The sequence below is a fragment of the Aptenodytes patagonicus genome, chromosome 3 (genome assembly GCF_965638725.1).
Source record: "Aptenodytes patagonicus chromosome 3, bAptPat1.pri.cur, whole genome shotgun sequence".
In the NCBI taxonomy this organism is placed as follows: domain Eukaryota; kingdom Metazoa; phylum Chordata; class Aves; order Sphenisciformes; family Spheniscidae; genus Aptenodytes; species Aptenodytes patagonicus.
In genome coordinates, this window is record NC_134951.1 from 75,786,076 (window position 1) to 75,805,314 (window position 19,239).

At 45.3% G+C, this 19,239-nt stretch overlaps 1 protein-coding gene across 1 annotated transcript in view; it reads right to left on the reverse strand.

The window, feature by feature from the left end:
- The window catches only part of UST (uronyl 2-sulfotransferase), a 172,180-nt gene extending 169,009 nt beyond the window's left edge, over positions 1-3,171 (reverse strand). Inside the window, exon 1 of the mRNA XM_076333885.1 lies at positions 2,573-3,171. Coding sequence (XP_076190000.1) covers positions 2,573-2,831 — 259 coding nt within the window. The 5' untranslated portion in view covers positions 2,832-3,171. The remainder of the gene's footprint in view (positions 1-2,572) is intronic.
- Positions 3,172-19,239: the final 16,068 nt, after the last annotated feature.

Genomic DNA, 19,239 nt, shown 5'->3' on the forward strand with positions numbered 1-19,239 from the left:
ACACCAAGGAAGTGTAAAAAAAACTTTAGAAAGCAGCATGCAAACAGGCACCTCAGCATCCAAAGTACGTTCCACTTCTCTGCAGAGGCAGCAGCACTGCTTGCTTAGTGGGTACTAGGACTCCAGCCACCAGGACTCTGCTTCCCTCTCAGCCACTGGCCTGCTGCAAAATGTTAGACAAGTCCTTGTCTCCTCAACATGCCAGGTGACCCACGCACAGAGAGGAAATTCCTATACTAATTGATATAACAAGTGCAGTAGTTCATTAACAGATAGATATTAATAGATCTGTCTACCTTCTCCTGAGAGAATAACACTTCAAAAAAAATGCCAAACCATTTTCAAAGAAGAATGCACTCCTTCCCCAGAGGCTCATCACGTTCAGGCACACACAATAAAGGCTTTTCTGCACTTGCTGAGCACCTCACAAAAATTATCATGACCCATCCACCAAGACACAGTGGTTTCCAAGCCTTTCATCTGCAGGCCTCAGAAGATTTTCCAGCAGACACACAACTACTGGCTAGAGTGGTTAGGGTAGTAGATCCTAGTTTTATTTCCCGCATCCCTCAAAAGCAGTCAAAAGGCCACAAAGCGAGAAGCTGCGTAACCCTGTGTTTCTTGGAGCCTATTCCCACACAAGCCAAGCAATGTTCATCCTTGATGAAGGTTAGAATTTAAAATATTGACATCAACTTTCCTCTGAAAAAGAGATCTGTGCTTGATCCCATTAAAAAGTCAATCAGTTCTAAGCAAAACTTGCTTCTACCTTGGTGGAAAATTTGTCCATTTCCTCTTCAGTGGAGGAATTTCTTCCTAATTATAACATTAAAGGAAGAAAAAAAAAAGTCATTAAAACCCAAGCCAAATAATATTCAAAGTGTTTCTTCTCCTGTTTTCACTTGAATTTTCACTCTTTTTTTTTTTTCTCCAGTAACAGTAGAATCACAGAATAACACGAACTGGAAGCACCTTCTGTTCACCTGGTCCTATCCCCCCAACAAAACAGGGACAAATTGACTTGGGTTGCTCAGGCTCTTGTCCAGCTGAGTTCTGAATATCTGCAAGGACATCCCAACCTGCCTGGGCAGCCCATTCCAATGTTTGACCACCCTCGCGTTGAAAAAATTTTTTTTTTTTTTTTTTTTTTAATATCTCATTGGAATTTCCCTTGTTGCAACTTGTGTCTGTTGCCTCTCGTCTTACTGCTGTGCAACTCCCACAAGATCTTGGCTGTGTCCTCTCTACACCCTCTAATCAGTTAACTGAAGACATGGGATAGTTTTCCCTTAAAGAAAAGCAATGCACGCACACACCGAGTTGTATTCCCAAGATATTAATAAAATACATTCAAGCAGATATGAATTTTCAGCTTATTTTTTCTGAAATACAAGTACTGTATTTTTGTTTGCAACCTAACACTGTCTCTTACGGATTGCCCTTCTGCAGCGCGTACGACCAAAGGCTTACCTTCGGACAAGTAACAGAGAGTAGCTAACGTGGTAAAAACTCACACCGCAAATTATTCTGTAGTAATCCTCCCATACGGAGGAACCCTTAGTTTTTGTTCCCTATTTGAACTAGTCCTGCCAGTCTGAGGTACTTACATGACCTCATAATACACTCTGTTTTTCACCACTTCTCTGTTAAGCAGGGAGGAGACACAGCGATGTGGAAACCAGGCACAAAGAAAAACCACGTGCAAACTTGCGGTCAGCATGAGGATGAGGACTACAGGCCACAGCGCGGGGGTACCTGCTCCGCCGGGGCATCTCCCTCAGGGTCACGCAGGCTGTGGCAAAGCAGCGGGGTGAACTCCAGTGTTTGAGCGCTGCCGCTCTGACCCTGCTAGCACACCTTTCTCTCCAGAAGCAAATCAGCGGCACATGGATGAATGCTCCGTTCACAAAGTAGATGTGTTTGGGGGTGGTGGTGGTGGTGTTTGTTTGTTGTTTTTGTTTTCTTGGGGGTTTTTTTTGTTACAACATCATCTTCTGCCACGAGCCATCTGCGATCCCGTTCCTCCCCCACCGGGCACAGCACACCCCCTGCGCGCACCTGAGCGGGGTGCCGAGGCGCTGACGGGACTGTTCCGCCCGAGCTCCCCCGGTGCGCGACCCGCGGGCACCGAGCGCTGCCCTCCCCTCCGCTGCCGCCTCAAACCCGACCTGACGGCAAGGGGTAGCCGGCAGACCGCGCTCTGCGACGGTCACCGGGCAGACAAAGAGCCGCCCCCGGCCACAGATCCGTCTCGGGTCTGAGGAAAGGTCTCAAGGGGACTCTACGGTTCGCCAAAATTAACTTCTGAGAGGGCGCACCCCCACGCCCTGCTCCCAGGGCGCCGTCGGCCCTTCCCATCTCGGTGTCAGACCTCACCGCGCCGCGTCCCGCCTGCTCATCCCTCCCGGGCAGCCCCGGCCTCCCGCCGCCCCCGGCCCCGCTCCCGCCGCCCGGGAAGCCGGGGGGACCCGCGGCCGCCCCCCCCCCGGCGCCGGAGGGAGGCCCCAGCCCAGCCGCCACGGGGGGCGAGGAGGAGCCGCAACAAGTCCCCGCCGCCGCCAGCCGCCCTTACCCAGATAGTGCCGCAGGTCCAGCAGAAAGTGCGGGGGGCCCCCGTTTAGCTGGTAGAAGAGGGAGCCCAGGCAGAAGAGCAGCAGGGCGGCCATGCAGAAGCCGTAGTCGCGCAGCGAGAGGAAGGGCAGCAGCGAGAGGGGCCGCCGCCTCTTCCAGCCCCCGCTCTGGCCCGGGCCCCCTCCCGCCGCTGCCGCCGCCGCGGGGGGCCGGGGCGCCGGGCAGTCCCCGCCGCCGTGCTGCTGCTGCTTCTTCTTCATCCTCCCCTTCGCCGCCGCCGGGTCACGCAGCCCGCCGGGGAAAGCGCATCCTCCATCCGCCTGCTCGGCTTCGGCTGCCCGCGGCGGGGAAAGTTCCCGGCAGCTCAGGGGACCCGTCCCATCCCCATCGCCGGCTGCCCTCAGCCCCGCGGCAGGCGAGAGTCCCCGGCGCTGCGGCGGCAGCTGCTGCGGAGCGCCGCTAAGGGGAGGGGAAGGAGGTGGTCACCATCCCGCTCCCTGGGGCTCCTCTCCTCCTCCGCCGCTCTCGCTCCCTCTCTCCGCTCGGCCTCTCGCTCCGGTGTCAAGTTACAACCAGTACTGCTCCGCCGCCGACCGCCTGCAACTCGCGGCCGACTTGTGCGCGCCGCCCGGCCCCGCCGCCCCCCTCCCGCCCCGGCCCCGCCGCCCGCCCACCCCGGCCCGCCCCGGCCCCCGGTCCCCGCGGCGCGCCCGTTGCCTCCGCGCGAGCGACCCCTGCGGGCGCCGCCGGGCGCCGCCGCCCCACCGGCCTGGCTGCGGCGGGGCCCGGCCCGCCCCGGCCGACCTAACCCACCTGCCCCGGCCCGCCCCTGCCGCCCTGGGGCTGCGCAGGGAGCGGGGACGGTACCCGTGGGGCAGGGGCTGTGACAGGGCTTCTCCCTGTCCGCCCCGCGAAGGGGTCTGCCCTCCAAGCCGGCCCCGCGGGGAGCAGCGGTCGAGCCTGACTTGCCCTAAACACCGCCGTGGCCCCCAGCCCGCACCTCTCCTGCCGTGGCAGGCCTTGGGACACCTCTCCGGAGCCCGGTCGAGGGGTCTCATCCCACCTGGCAGGCGCCAGGGCCCCAATGGCCCACGCACGCTACATTAAGACTGTCATATCGTTCCTTACAGTGATGATAGCAGTAAAAAGGTTTAATATCATGGTGATTTAGACAAGTCTAACACAGCATTAAGATCCCGTGCCTCTATACTCGTGTAGCATCATTCGTGGGGGAAGAGAGGGATGGCTCGTCTCGTTGCAGCTTTGCTGGGGTGATTAAAGCAGGACTGTTGTTTACTGGGGACAAGGCTTTAGACAAGTATGGAAATTGCAAAATTAAGATTGCTCATGCAACCTTAATTTGACCCCCTTGTACATATGGCTTATGCTACAGCCTGTAATTATTCGATCATGCTATTTTTCCTAGAGAACTGCTTCCCACCATGCATAGGGTGAATGGCGTTCGCTCAGCGCTGAGCTGTTTAATAGCTTCATCCTCTTTATACAACATATGTCCCCAATATGTCCTGATGGCTTATTTGGAGCTACTCTTGTCCTTGGGCATTGTCTGAAGTACAAATACATTTCATTCCCTCATGTGGCTGCATTGCCAATGCAGCAGTGATGGGAGGAGGCCTTGGGGTGGTATTGCCAGTTCACGGTTTCATTTTATGGTCCTGGCTGAAAGGGGGTGGCTTCCCCAAGACCCTGCTCGTGGGATCACACGAGACTCTTCATTTCTAAGCAACAGCAAGTTCTGTCCACTGTGGTTTGGGAGAAAGTAGGAAATCATGACCCAAGTGCAACTCACCAGGTCAGAAATTAAAAAGCAATCACTCTTTTCCTTTTTAGGCTTAAAAATTGCATCCTGATTTAGGGGGCCTGACTTGTAATCTTCGCGCACTGGCAGCTGGAAATTTTGTTCAGGAGTCTGCGTTCAGATTTTTTGCCACTTAGGCTGAAAGGCTTGGGTAAATGCTTGACTCTTACCTCCACTACTGGCTTCGTTTTGTTGCTGGCATCCAGCAGCAAAGGGCGTCTGCTGAAATACGGAAATTAATCTCGCTAGTGAGGACAAGAGCACAAAGCCAGAATCTGACAGTAAATAACCAATCCCATTGCATTCCTTGATAAAAAATATCCACATATTGGCTGAAAGAGCAGACCTTCTCAGATAGTTTGGAGAGGAATCTCCTGGGTTTAGTTACACAGTTCTATGGCATACCGCACAGATCCTTCACAATCTTACACAAAACCTGTAGCAGAGACAAAGTTAGGAATGACACCTCATTTTTGAAAAAGAGAAAAATAATGATCCAAAAAATAAGTCCGCTTTGGGCTAGTGTTTAAGCACCCAAAAGAGACAGCAAAAGGTAAATCTTCAGGACTGCAGTTCACTTTAAACAGAAATATGCAACACCTTTCACCAGATAAAGTCCTAACTGTAATTGCACGGTTAAACTACCACTTCTTAATTCTCATGAATGTTGCTTTGAAACACTTAGGAAGTACTGGGGGCTTACTCAACATGCGCTGCTGCCATGGATGTTTTGTCTGGCTCTGCTTCCATGGATGTTTTACATTGTTTTATATTCTTTTGAATACTTCCGTATCTACTGGCGTGTTGGAATGACCGCGCTGCGGGTTTGTTTGATAGTGCTAGTTGCTGCTGCGGATGAGAAACAGGTAAGCACTTACACTGAATGTTTGAGAAAAACTGATGCTTTGATGAGAAGACAGACAACACCTGTAAGGTGAATTAATAAACCTTTTTTTTTTCTGGTTGGAAAGAATGTCTTTGATCTCTAGGAAGAGATTTAAAAAAAAAAAAAAGAAAAGGTGGAAAACCAGACCAATCAATGGAGTAAAATTTAAGAGGGAAGACTGTACTGTTGAGAGAGTTCTTGCTGTATTTCTAAGCATTGACAGGTAAAAAAATTCTCATGGGAGGAAGAAGAAATAGAAATCTTTGTTGATGGAACATATACTTAAATGTATAAATTAGCTGTAAATTAGTTACTTTCTCATATATGAACTATCACACCTACGGTATGCTATCAATTAGAATGCCTAAATCAAACTGGGGCAATGAGCAGGAAAATAAATACTATTTACTTTGTGCTATGGCTTGATACAGTGCAACTGTTTTCCTATTTTTAATTCCCCTGTTACTCATCTACTTTAACGAAAACAGTATGATTTTGCATGCACAGCATAAAGCAATTAAAACATATATACATCCTTAACTTATTACATTCCCATTCACACAAAAAAACCCAAAGAATCCAAAACACAGACCCCACATTAAAGGAATACTACGGGTGAAAAGCCAAGTGTTGACACTTTAGGATAATCCAAAGGTAAGATTTTTCAGACAAACTTGTTTTGACTTGTAGAGGGTATGACTTCCAATTTAGCCTTTAATTGTGTGATGATATTGTTTTGCTCAGAGGACCACTGCCTTGTACAGTGCATGGGACAGACACTGTTCACTGAATGTGCAGCTTTTCAGTTTATTTTTAATCTCTTTGTTCAACATATGTCCTCAGGCTTTGTTTAAAGCTCTTTAAATCCTGCTTGTAATGTGGAATTATTAACGTCATAGCAGGATTTTCTACAGCATTCATTGTTACAGTACCTTGAGCATACGATGAATGCTTATGAATTACTTTCATGAGATGTAACTAATGTCACCATTTTACTGATTGGGAAGTGAGACACAGAGAGATTAAGGTTAAATGCGTCTATTAATTTTGGTTGACAGCCTTGACATGACCAGGGTTTGCCTTGGTGAAATAGCATTATGCAGCACTTTGTATGTTCGAAGCATAGCTCCCTTTGACTTCAGATGCAGCTGTGAATGCTAACTGCTTCTACAAATCAGACCCCAGGCTCTCAGACCAAACGCCAAGCATAAAAAGAGTTCTCGGTGGCCACCTGTAGTTCAAGTAATCTGCCTGACATCATACAGGAGTGCTCTGGTGCTAGCAGACGCAGGATCAATCATTTCCAGCATTCACTGCAGCAATCCTCATCCTCTGCCTGCCTTGACCTTGTCACACTCTTTTTTTTCCTCCTCTCCTAGATCTAGTCTCAGCTCCAGGATCTTTGTCCAAATCTATTTCCTTCCATGACCTCATCCAGTCTAGGTCCAGCTTTTGCTCAGACTGAATCCCCCTCCCGGCTGCAATGGTTCCAGCAAGAAGGACATTGCGAGCACAGAGGCGCTTCCCCAGGGCTGGGAGAGGATGCTCAGCACAATCAAAAGAGCGGAGAACAGAGCTGCCGAAAATTTCGAAGTGGGTCCATATTGTTGCTGTGCTAGAGATTCCTGAGCTGATTCGTAACTCCAAATGGGCGGATTCAGAAACAAGCCCGATGAGCGAGCTAAAGAGCGTGTGGCGGTTGTGTGTCTGGCAGTATTCGGCAGAGATGCTCGTTTGGCCACATCAGCGTGGGTAACCCACCAGCTAGTCAGTTCTGCTGCTCGGTCAGCCTGGTTGTAACATCTTGCCACCTGGGCTGTGCGCTCGTGATTCTGAGCCTACATGGCTACTATCTTGTTTGGGAATGTCTACGCCAGGCTGCTGGGGTGCTGCAGCTCCTTTTTACTGAGCACACATAGTCTGAGGTTATGCAGAGATGTCTAGTCTTCCATGGGAATAGCAAAAACCACATGCCTAAAAAACAAATGCCAGTGCTCCAAGGAACAGATGCAATATGATTTCCCATTTTTGCAGTGGTAGGATTTTGTTTCTAACATAGGCAAAACATCTCTCCCTTATTCTTAGAAACATCTGAACATTATTTGTTGAAATTTTCTAAATAAATTCTCTAAATAAATTCTCGTTAAGGAGAATTCCCCAGCTGGGGGTACTTCAGAATAGGCAGTTTGCAAAGGTATAAGCAACTAGAAAGGGATAAGACACAGCCTGGCCCCTAATTTTCATAAGACAGTAAAGGTAGAGGAAATTTAGATGCAAGGCTTCACTGAGTAAAGGTTCACTGGCATAACAGAATAATATAACGTAATGTCATCTGAGAAGCACCCGTGAAAGATCGCAGCTTTAGATTCTTCCAGCGCTCTCTCTGATTCAGAAAGGGTTGAGAACATAACAGAGTAATTGATGGCAACTGTGCAGGCTTTATTTTGTTTTATTCAGCAACAGTTGATAATTTGATGGAAATCAAATAAGGGTACACCATACCCTTTCCTTTCATGCATATAGAATGCTTGCAAGTTTCATTCCTTGCCTTGACTGAACTGGAATTGCAGCCCTGTGCTGGCTGGTTGTATTAATTTCTGTCCTTTGTGGAAGGTTCAGGAATATATCCCTGCGAAAAATATGACAGTAAATATCTGAAGACGGGGAAATGAGCTTGTGTGCCGGATGGATACAACTTAGCGACAGTCTGATGGAGCAGGTTCACATCAGGAGAGGCATTTATAATTTGTAATTGAAATGGTATTTGAAATTACATGAGCACATTCTATCGACATCACTTGGAGAGTAATAAGATTTATCAAAAGGTATTTATATTAATCCCTTGGCATTGCTGGCTATCTCCAGCAAAGTGCTACTCACAGGGCTATCCTAACTCCCAATACCACCGTTTTTATTTGTTCACTTAATTTTCTCAGAAAATGGGTAACAAGAGAATTCAACCAGGACGCTTTCCTTTTTAATCAGCATGCATGTCATTCAGCAGAGGCAATTGAAGCTGGAGGTACGAGAGGATATTGTATAATGTATAGTCTTGATGCTCAATCTTTTCCTCTCATAAATATCCACTCAGAACCCCCCCAACTGAGTTCCCTTTGACTTTGTGTCCTCTTTGTATTGATTTTCCAATAGCAGTCTAATTCCTGCATTTGTCTGCAGAAACTACTAATAGAAAGGCAGAAGTTGCAATGTGTAAACATGAGTTTTCACACAGCAGACCCATTAAAAGCTACATTTGTGTAGACAGTTGACAGAGTAACACCATATGATGTACTGGACAGATTTAGACATGTAAAGATGGAGACAGTCACATGGGAAAAATACAGTACTGGTGCTAATTAGGCATATTTAAAGGAGATAGTTAGGCATTTATGTCTAAACCCAGGAAATGCAAAAATGTTAGAAACATGCAGCTACCCCCAAAATAGCTGGTGCACGCATGCAACCCCATGCAGAGCTATGCCATTGTAATACCAAGGAGCAGCAGAGCCGGGTTAGCGCAGGGCTCTCAGCAAAATTAGCCAGGGTGGGCCGAGAGCCCTCCTGGCACTGGTTCACCTCGGCCAGTCCCAGAGCCGTTTTACAGCTCCCCGTAGTGCACCGCATTCTGTAGCACAGGGAAAAACTTTGGGGAGAAGTAAGCTAACGCACCAAGAGGTGCACTGGTGTTGCAGCTGGGAACATCACAGGAGGATGAAACAGGCTTTGTCAGACAAAGCCATCTAGTCTAGCCTATAAGAAACCTCAATCCACATCTCTGAAACCACTCCTAAAATTAATATTCTAACTCCTAATATTCTACTAATAGTAACGCCATCACTGCTGTCTTATCAAATAAGGCAGATCTACAACCAAGGTCTCTCTTTTGCGCAGGTGAGGGCTCCAACCAGTAGGAGAAGACTCTCCAACTTGTTTGAGTTTTGGTTTTAGGGTTTTGGGGGGGGAGGGAAGGTGAGGGAGAAGGAAGGTGAAAAGCCAAAGTGAAAAGAAGTTAAAAAAAGAAGTTAAAAAAAGAAGTGGGAAGCAGATTCATATGAGGGACTGGAAAAGAGTGGTGCACTGAAGGTGAAGACAGAGAAGATCCTACATGTAGTGTGCCGTGCAAGGTGGAGAGGTGATTTGTACGTACAGGTGTACATTTGAATGTACACCACCTGATGTGGTGCATTTAATCCTTAGCAGTCTCAGACTCCAGGTGGGATTTTCAAAAGCAGCTGTCTGAACAGCTGGGGGTCTAAATCCCTCAGTAAATTTGGCCCTATGTTTTTTCAGCTCATCTCAGACCTTATATATGAAACAATTCACAAGCTGAAAGTTACTTTACTGAATTATTCGTAGACAGATTGCATGTAATCAAAGTATTTCAGAAAAACTGTTTGTTCACATATCAAAAAGCCAGCAAATGTCAAGCTCTTTAGCATGGATCCCTCACTTGGTAAAGTGGTATTAACCAAAAATAAGAGTTATGCTTTGGCTGCTTTTGTATAATCTGCCACAGGGATGTCATTACATATGTTAGGTCAAATTTCGGAAAAAGCAACGTACAAAAAAGGGACTGACCCACAAGATAAAGTTTACTGTAAAGTCTGTAAATCAGGTCACTTCATCTTCTAACCTCCCACGAGTGGTGGCCCCACAGTGCATGTGCCGCATGAAACTGCCTTTGCTCTTCCTTCACCTACCAATGCCCTGCTGCTTCCAACTCCAGAAGTACACCATATTTCAGATGATACAAACTTTACTCGTGAGCTACAGCACAAGGAGTGTCCTTCAGAACTGTTTGCCTTTGCTGTGTAGGTAACTTGGTCTTTTAGGCACTCAGTTTTATCAGCAAACTTTTAACTGTAGAGTGGTGATACATCGCTGAGAACTGAAATGGAAGGTCAAAATTTAAAAACCTCAATCCAACAGAGTAATATTCAAATTGCTAGAAAAATATCCGATAATTCTCCCCTCATAAGAGGGACTGGAAAAGAGCGGTGCACTGAAGGTGAAGACACTGTCCTGTATGGAAGTACGCACACACACATATATATGAGGTAGCTATAGGTGTAAAATGCTGACTTACACTAGTTCAGGCAGCTTATTGCAAAACCCAGAGAGTTCTTTTTCTAACTTAGTTTTGACTCATTTCCCAGTTACATATATAACCTTGGCTTCCTGTCATTTCCTTGACACATGCACATATAAACCTGAAAGTTTTTTAAGTTGTATGTAAAGTTTCATTTTGATTCTATACAGTCAGATTAGGAGTTTTATTCAGTGTCAGCTTGCAGAATAACTGTGGGAAATATGGAACCTTTTAATTTTTTAATTCAGTAAGATTCTCATTTAAATAATTCATTCTTGTTACTCTTGCAGTTTTATGTTGCTATTAAAATGTGAAATACGCAAAGCAGCAAGTAGATCTGCATATCATAAACTACTTCCCCCCACTTTTAAATTGGATTCTTTGGCAACAGTATTTCTGGAATGCAGTAAGTGTTTCTTTTAAACCTATACAAAATACTTCTGGAAGATAATGCCTACGAAAATGCCTGTAGAAAAAGTAGACTATATAAATCAATTATTTAGGACCTCTGAAATAGAGCAATAAAATCTATACAATTAATATAAAAAGATGCAATGCAATTAACAGTCATGAATGGTTACACAAAAACAGCAGCCAAGCATTTGCAAGAGGAGAAAGAATGTCATTCATTTATAATGAATCAAGGCAAATAAATCTAAGGCTCCTTGCTCAGTTTATTGAGTTTTACCCAACATCAAGGCTTCCTCTGGAGCAACTTGATTTTTCTGCAGTCTTTGTCCAGAGCCACGTGACTGGAGCAAAACTATGAATTGCTTTAAGCACTCCCAGATGCTGGGGTTGTCAGTCTTAGATCATACTATTTCCAATTCTTGTGGAAAAAGAAAGCATCTATTCTCATTATATATACTGGGCCTTCAACTGAGTAATCTCCTGATTGAGAGACTTGAGTTTAAAAACCAGAGCAACAATTATGATCAACTGGTCTGATTTGTGTTGCTTGATGAAATAAAAATTGACTCTGTTGTTGCCGCTGATACTATTTTGTCTCCGCTATATTTTACTTGCCTGCCTCTCGCTGCAGCGACCTTAGCTGTTTCAGTGGGACTGTGTGCATGCTGCTGATTAAGCTAAGCCGGACTTTAACATCACACCTTGTAAAGGCAGCTCCTATTGCCCTTATGGGAGGCTCTTTCAAAAGATGTCACCTTTTTTTCCCTTTCTTTTTATCTCAAATTAACACAAGCAGGCTCAACCATATGTCATTTGCATGTAAGAGAACAATACACCGTGTCTTTCGAAGATCTGCTTAAAGAGTTGTTGCCTTTTCATATTCCAACAGCATAAAGCAAAAAGACTGTATGTTTGTAACTTTATGAAAAATGTTTGTTAATTTACTGTAAAAGAAAGGTCATATTGCCTTCTCCCCAACCTTGCCTTTTTATTTCACAACCACATTTATCCATGGACAGAAGGCTGTTGCAAGGACCGTGTATGTCAGTCCCTGCTTACACCCTCAGATGAATTACAGACCCCTTGCATTTGTAGAGTCTAACGTTAGCCGAAGGATGGGAGGTAACAGATGTGCATCTGGGTAGGAAATCTCACCCTGAATTGCATAATGGAAACCCCCAAATACATACAGAGATCACGTGGCATGTAAATCCCTCTTTCCTTTAGGACAGATAACAAGGGAAAGGTGGCAGGACAAGGCTATTGCTCCAAAATCTGCACATTGCACTAGCTGCATCTCCACTCTTCTTGACCTCAGCCTAGGTTCCTTGTGCCAAGCACAGTGTGATGAAGAATTCTTCCTCCTGCGATCATCTGTGTCCGATCCCAGGTCAGGAAAAAACTACAGCACTGTGCTGCAAATGTATGTGATGCAAGTGCTGTGGAAGAAATTATGATACAGGATCAAAAGTGTGATTCTCCCACTGAATTCAGAGATTTGATTGGCTTCTTGTTCTCTGCAAGAGTTGAATTTCACCCCAAGAGGATATTTTAACTGTTACTTTAATTGTTATTTGCTTGAGTGTTACACCATCAGCATCCATATAGTTATGGATCATAGCAATTAGAGGATTAACTGCACCTTTTATCCTCATCCAAGCTCCCCTTCCAAATGACAGCCTTGTACCTCTAACACTGCTCACGATGGAAAGCTAAAATTTTCCCACTCTTCATTACTGTATGTATTGCTCACACAAGTGGCCAAAATGCCTCTGTCTTCACAACTGTAGTATGTTTGTTCAAGCCAGGGGAGGTAGGCGCAAAACTGAACACTGATGTTTTGAAAATTCTTCTCCTTTTAACCAGAAACATAAATATTAGATGGAAATAAATCGTGATTAGACCAAGCCCTCAGCCAAAACCAAAGGAGAAAGTTTGTTGTAGTGATGAGATGTTATTTTTGAAAAATAGGGACACCAAAAGTTTGGGTTGTTTGGGTTTTTTTTTAAAATTCCTGATGCTTTAAACCTAAGCTTCAGAAATGTGGAAATGGCTTCATTTTTAGCCTTGAGACTTGCCCCAGACATGATCCCCCACAAGGACAAGTGACTGTGTATTGTATATGTATACAATGGACTAACTGTTAGGCTAACGGGGGGCTGCAGGACTTTTCTGGGGCCCCTTCATTAAACTAATGACAAACATTCATCTCTTATTACAGAGGATACTTTCTCCCCTATATCCCTTTTGCAACTCACTGTATTTTCTCTTTTTAAAAAGGCTTTTCACTTGTGTTCTCTGAATTCTTAAGGGAATATAAGATGAGTAAAAGACTTATTACCTATTAATTATCAGTCAAGATTTCTAATATTAATAGGCAGCTGAGGTTCTGGTAACTGCAAGTCTTGCATTATAACTGAGACATTTCAACTTCTCTGGGCTTGCGGACATGGAAGTCTAAATCCATTTTCTGTGTGGTTTGGATGCACAAGAACTGCAAGCCCAGTTATTTGCCATAGTGTTGAAACAGCAAGCTGTAAGTTTCATTATTTATATATCACTTTTTATATATCTAAAACCAGGAATACTGAGGATTCAGTGCATGAGTTTAGTGTGCCACCTACAGCACGAGTCCATTAAATAAGAGACTTGGTCTGGTGGTCTCCATGCTCCTTAAAGGTCCTTTTTGGAATATTTCCAGCTTACAGTCTCCCACCCTGCTCCTGTATCTTTTGCCTTCTGAAGCCTGGTTTTAGTGCCCTGCATACTGAAAGTCAGGACCTCTGTTGCCCTCAGGTTGTATGGAAGCAACGTGCCTTCCTCTCCTAATAGCCACACGTTTCTCCTGATGATACACAGAAAGCCAGAATCTTGGGTGGCACAATTAATTATTTAATCTTCTCATGTAAATTCCTTTCCAGCATCTGCAAAAATGAGTGACCAAATGCTCACATAGTATGAGCCTCCAGGTCTTTGCTTTATTTGCAAATATTTGAAAGGATATTCTCTTCCTACAAGTCTATAGAAAGGTGAATTCTGGCTTACGAACCTTAAAGGCTGCTTTCCCAAGTCTTTCCCTTTCCTCGGGGAACCCATTTGTTGTTGGGGCAGAGCCACAGCTCGCCTGAAGACAGTCCCATATATTTCCTGTATCTCAACCAGACAGATGTTCCTTCCACTGGGTTTTGTTTGATAAATGAAAGGTGGCAAAATGAAAATCCAAATCATTCCCCCCTGCTACCTGCAACCCCCAGGATGCCTCTATTTCTTATCCCCTGGCTCTGCTTTAAAGGGCTTTCCATCCGATAGATGGAATAGGTTTGCTAGACCAAACCTATAGCTAAGCAACCAAAACTAGGAGGGGGTGATGGTAGTCGTTTTATGGCTGGGAAAACTCTGAGAAGCAAGCAAATCAATATAATTTCAGAAGAGTTTGGATAACATTGCTTAACGGTGGGACTTATTAAACGGGGAACGGTGAAGGCACATGAGTACCCCACGTGCTGTTTTTCTGCATAGCTCAAGACTTTTGTAAATTAAAGCAGGGCTGGAAGATCCCAAAGAAGTTTGGCAGAGAGACTGTGAAACATTTTATAACATTTACATCATTGTCTTATGTTTTTCAAGGGAAATTACTCATAGTGCGATTTCTACTGTGAGTAGAAATCTACTCCCTCCTGCAGCACTGCACGCTAACTTGCAGAGAGGCAAGGATTAGCTGATTATAGCAAGGTGAGAATTCCCAAACTTTGTCCAGTGTCTCCTAATTTAAACTCTAACTGTCCTTTACTAAGTGAATATGAAAACATGTTAACGCTTTGGGGATGTCTGCGGTGAGAATCTGAGATGGGACGCTGAACATACTGGGTACAACTCCGTTCTTTGCTTCAGAGAGGCTGCCAGATGTTTGCACTTTGAGCATGCTTTGTAACATAGTCTCCGAAAGGAATAATCACATACCTGCTTTGGCAGTGTGTCTAGCCAGAAGAAATTGTTAAAGAAGTTGCTTCAGGGACAGCAATGCTTCAAAGAAAAGTTTTTGAGAAGGTTAAGACGCAAAATATATCAGAAGTCTTGAAGTGTGCAGAACGCATCTGTAACAACAACAACAACAAAATGGGACAAGCTGTATTCTTGCAAGCAGATACAGTTCCAGTTGAAAGCAAACTATAGGAAGGAGGTGCTAAACAGGAAAACAAATCACAAAGAAAAATTACAGTAGGGGAATTTCCACATTCAGAGCCCCAAAAAATTTTCCGTTTCCACTATTTTCCAACAGACTACATTTTGGTAAATGTGGAATACACATAATGTCACTTTATCTTTTAAAGAAGACACTGACTATCAAATAAACCTAAACTGCCACCGCAGAGTTCAGTTTTGAGCTGTGGCTGCTCTGTGATGCAACACATTCCTTTCACACTTAAAAACAGTAGTACTAGACTTGTCAGGAACGAAGGACTGGATCTTATACTGAAAGCAAGTGCTACACCAAGAGGTAAGGTAAAGCCTATAGGAATTCTGCTGTGTTTTCTTTATGTTATGCTCTAGAAAGTGAGAAGAAACTGCTGTCATTGAAACTGTCAAGTCCTGTAGGGATTTGGCTGACTGGGAAATGAAGAATGCAAATAACTGAGAATAGGAGAGTGTTTTAAGAAATTCCAAATGCATCATGTTCAGACTATGTGCAACTTTTGCAAAAGCCAGACACAGACAATCTGACACTGTCCCCAAACATGGGTCCTGTGGCTGGCAGGGTGGTAAATGTGCTGCAAAGGCAGCTGTAGAGTATGTTCTGATTAAAAAAAGGGCCACATATGGAGACCACCTTGCTGCACCTCAGTGCTGCTTTTTAATTTTGAGTTGAAACCACTCTTTAAAATAATTTGAACTTCGTATTTGTTACTATGTGGACTTTCCAAGCATGTAATTATTACATTCTGTTATTACAGTGGTAGAATCTGCAGCAGTCTTTCATGTTGACATTTTAATCACTAGTACTTACTATTGCAAAACTTCTCACAGGCAGAACTGATTTGTAAAATCAAATCTTACATCATTTACAGGGTTTGACATCTTACATAATTAACTAATTTACTATACACCATAGGTCATTGATTTTCCATGGGAAAAAAAGACGTTAGACTGAAACTTGCATCTATTATTTTCTTCCAATGGATCATTTTGCCTGCTATAAATGTTCCTTTTTTAATCCATTGTCATTTCCATTAGAGAAATTTTATTACTTGGATATTTGTCATGGTCTTGCAGTCTGGTTTTCAGGATTATTTCTCTTTTTAGAAGTGCAGTTTTTGTTTCTGAATGTGGTTGAAGTAGTTAGCCCCAGAAACTTATCTGACAAAAGGATGCTTCATATCTTTTAATCTCATTTCAGCCTTTCCATAAAAATCAATATTCTGTTTCCATATGAGTTATAACTAGCTTACTGAATAACCTACCTTGCATAACAAGTTTTTCTTACTTCTTACTTTTATTAATAATAGAAGCAAAAAGGGAAGAGAAAAAGACACTAGTGTTTTATGTCATCTATTCTTTGTATTAATATTAATGTAGCTGAATGACTGGATGGATTGTTCTAACTCAAGTTGCAGAGTTAGTGTTTTGGAAGCAGAGCAGTTTTATACATGATGGACATATTAACATTATGCATTGCATTTTCATTCCCTCTACTCTACGGAAAGGTAGCTTGTTTATCCCCTTTTAGTTTATCAATACTCCCTTTCAGATAATGTGTAGTTAGTTGAATATAATCTAGCTGATTAAAGATATATCAGCTTACAGGAGTACAATTCCTTTGGTGTTTTGATGTTACAGATATACCTATCTGTAACATAACCTATGTAAAAGGTTTCTGAACATAGGAAGAATGAATAAATTAATAGGTGATAAGCAAAACTTGTCTTATACATTAGTCAGGGATGCAGATTAAACTATAATACTTAGCTTTGACATGGGGCCTTTCCTGTGGGGGTTAGAAGTGATATAGGAACACTATCCCTTTAAATGTTTAGAAAACCTAGGTTCTTGCTTACTGAACAGGCAGGCTGCTCTTGTCAAGGTTTCAGATTCCCATTTCCTTAATCCAATGCTGGGTGCAGAACTCCTTCCTCAGTGACAAGTCAGGTGCTGTGGGCACTGCTGACTCTGCCTGAAGCCAGGTCCGTTTGTGGTTCCGTCCTCTCGTTCCTGCCCGCTCCTTTGGAGGAGCCTTGCTGTCCTCCCCAAATTTCCGTGGGCACTGTCATTCTCTTCTCCCTCCACACCTTATTTCTGGGCAATATAAGCTATGAACACAAATGCAGTTATCATCAGTTTGTTGTCTAGCAGATTCATAGAATCATAGAATCATTAAGGTTGGAAAAGACCTCTAAGATCATCGAGTCCAACCGTCAACCCAACACCACCAGGCCCACTAAACCATGTCCCTAAGCCCCTCATCTACATGTCTTTTAAATACCTCCAGGGATGGGGACTCCACCACTTCCCTGGGCAGCCTCTTCCAATGTTTAACCACTCTTTCAGTAAAGAAATTTTTCCTTACATCCAACCTAAATCTCCCCTGGCGCAACTTGAGGCCATTTCCTCTCATCCTATCGCTTGTTACTTGGGAGAAGAGACCAACACCCACCTCGCTACAACCTCCTTTCAGGTAGTTGTAGAGAGCGATGAGGTCTCCCCTCAGCCTCCTTTTCTCCAGGCTAAACAACCCCAGTTCCCTCAGCCGCTCCTCAGAAGACTTGTTCTCCAGACCCCTCACCAGCCTCGTTGCCCTTCTCTGGACACCCTCCAGCACCTCAACATCCTTCTTGTAGTGAGGGGCCCAAAACTGGACACAGTATTTGAGGTGCGGCCTCACCAGTGCCGAGTACATGGGCACGATCACTTCCCTACTCCTGCTGGCCACACCATTTCTGATACAGGCCAGGATGCCATTGGCCTTCTTGGCCGCCTGGGCACACTGCCGGCTCATGTTCAGCCGGCTGTCAACCAGCACCCCCAGGTCCTTTTCCGACAGGCAGCTTTCCAGCCACTCTTCCCCAAGCCTGTAGCGCTGCATGGGGTTGTTGTGGCCGAAGTGCAGGACCCGGCACTTGGCCTTGTTGAATCTCATCCAATTGGCCTCAGCCCATCGATCCGGCCTGTCCAGGTCCCTCTGCAGAGCCTTCCTACCCTCGAGCAGATCAACGCTCCCGCCCAACTTGGTGTCGTCTGCAAACTTACTGAGGGTGCACTCAATCCCCCCATCCAGATCATTGATAAAGATATTGAACAAGACCGGCCCCAGTACTGAGCCCTGGGGAACACCGCTCGTGACCGGCCACCAGCTGGATGTAACTCCATTCACCACAACTCTCTGGGCCCGGCCGTCCAGCCAGTTTTTGACCCAGCGCAGAGTACACCTGTCTAAGCCGTGAGCCACCAGCTTCTCTAGGAGAATGCTGTGGGAGACGGTGTCAAAGGCCTTACTGAAGTCCAGGTAGACCACATCCACAGCCTTTCCCTCATCCACTAGGTGGGTCACCTGGCCATAGAAGGAGATCAGGTTGGTCAAGCAGGACCTGCCCCTCATGAATCCGTGCTGGCTGGGCCTGATCCCCTGGTTGTCCTGCACGTCCCTTGTGAGCGCCCTCAAGATGAACTGCTCCATAATCTTCCCCGGCACCGAGGTCAGGCTGACAGGCCTGTAGTTCCGCGGATCCTCCTTCCGGCCCTTCTTGTAGATGGGCGTCACATTGGCAAGCCTCCAGTTGTCCGGGACCTCCCCCGTTAACCAGGACTGCTGATAAATGATGGAGAGTGGCTTGGCGAGCTCCTCCGCCAGCTCCCTCAGCACTCTCTGGTGGATCCCATCCAGCCCCATAGACTTGTGAGCGTCCAGGTGGCGTAGCAGGTTGTTGACTGCTTCCTCTTGGATTATGGGGGGGTTCATCCTGCTTGCTGTCCCTGTCTTCCAGCTCAGGGGGCTGTGTACCCTGAGGAGAACTGGTCTGCCTGTTAAAGACTGAGGCAAAGAACGTATTAAGTACCTCAGCCTTTTCCTCATCCTTGGTGACAATGTTCCCCCCCACATCCAGGAAAGGATGGAGATTCTCCTTGGTCTCTTTTTGTCATTAATATATTTGTAAAAACATTTTTTGTTGTCTTTAACGACAGCGGCCAGATTGCGTTCTAGCTGGGCTTTTGCCTTTCTCATTTCCTCTCTGCACGACCTAACGAGATCCCTGTACTCTTCTTGAGTCGCCTGCCCCTTCTTCCACAAGCGGTAAACTCTCCTTTTTTTCCTGAGTCCCAGCAAGAGCTCCCCATTCAGCCAGGCTGGTCGTCTTCCCTGCCCGTTCTTCTTAGGGCGTATGGGGACAGCCTGCTCCTGTGCCTTTAAGACTTCCTTCTTGAAGAACGTCCAGCCTTCCTGGACCCCTTTGCCCTTCAGGACTGTCTCCC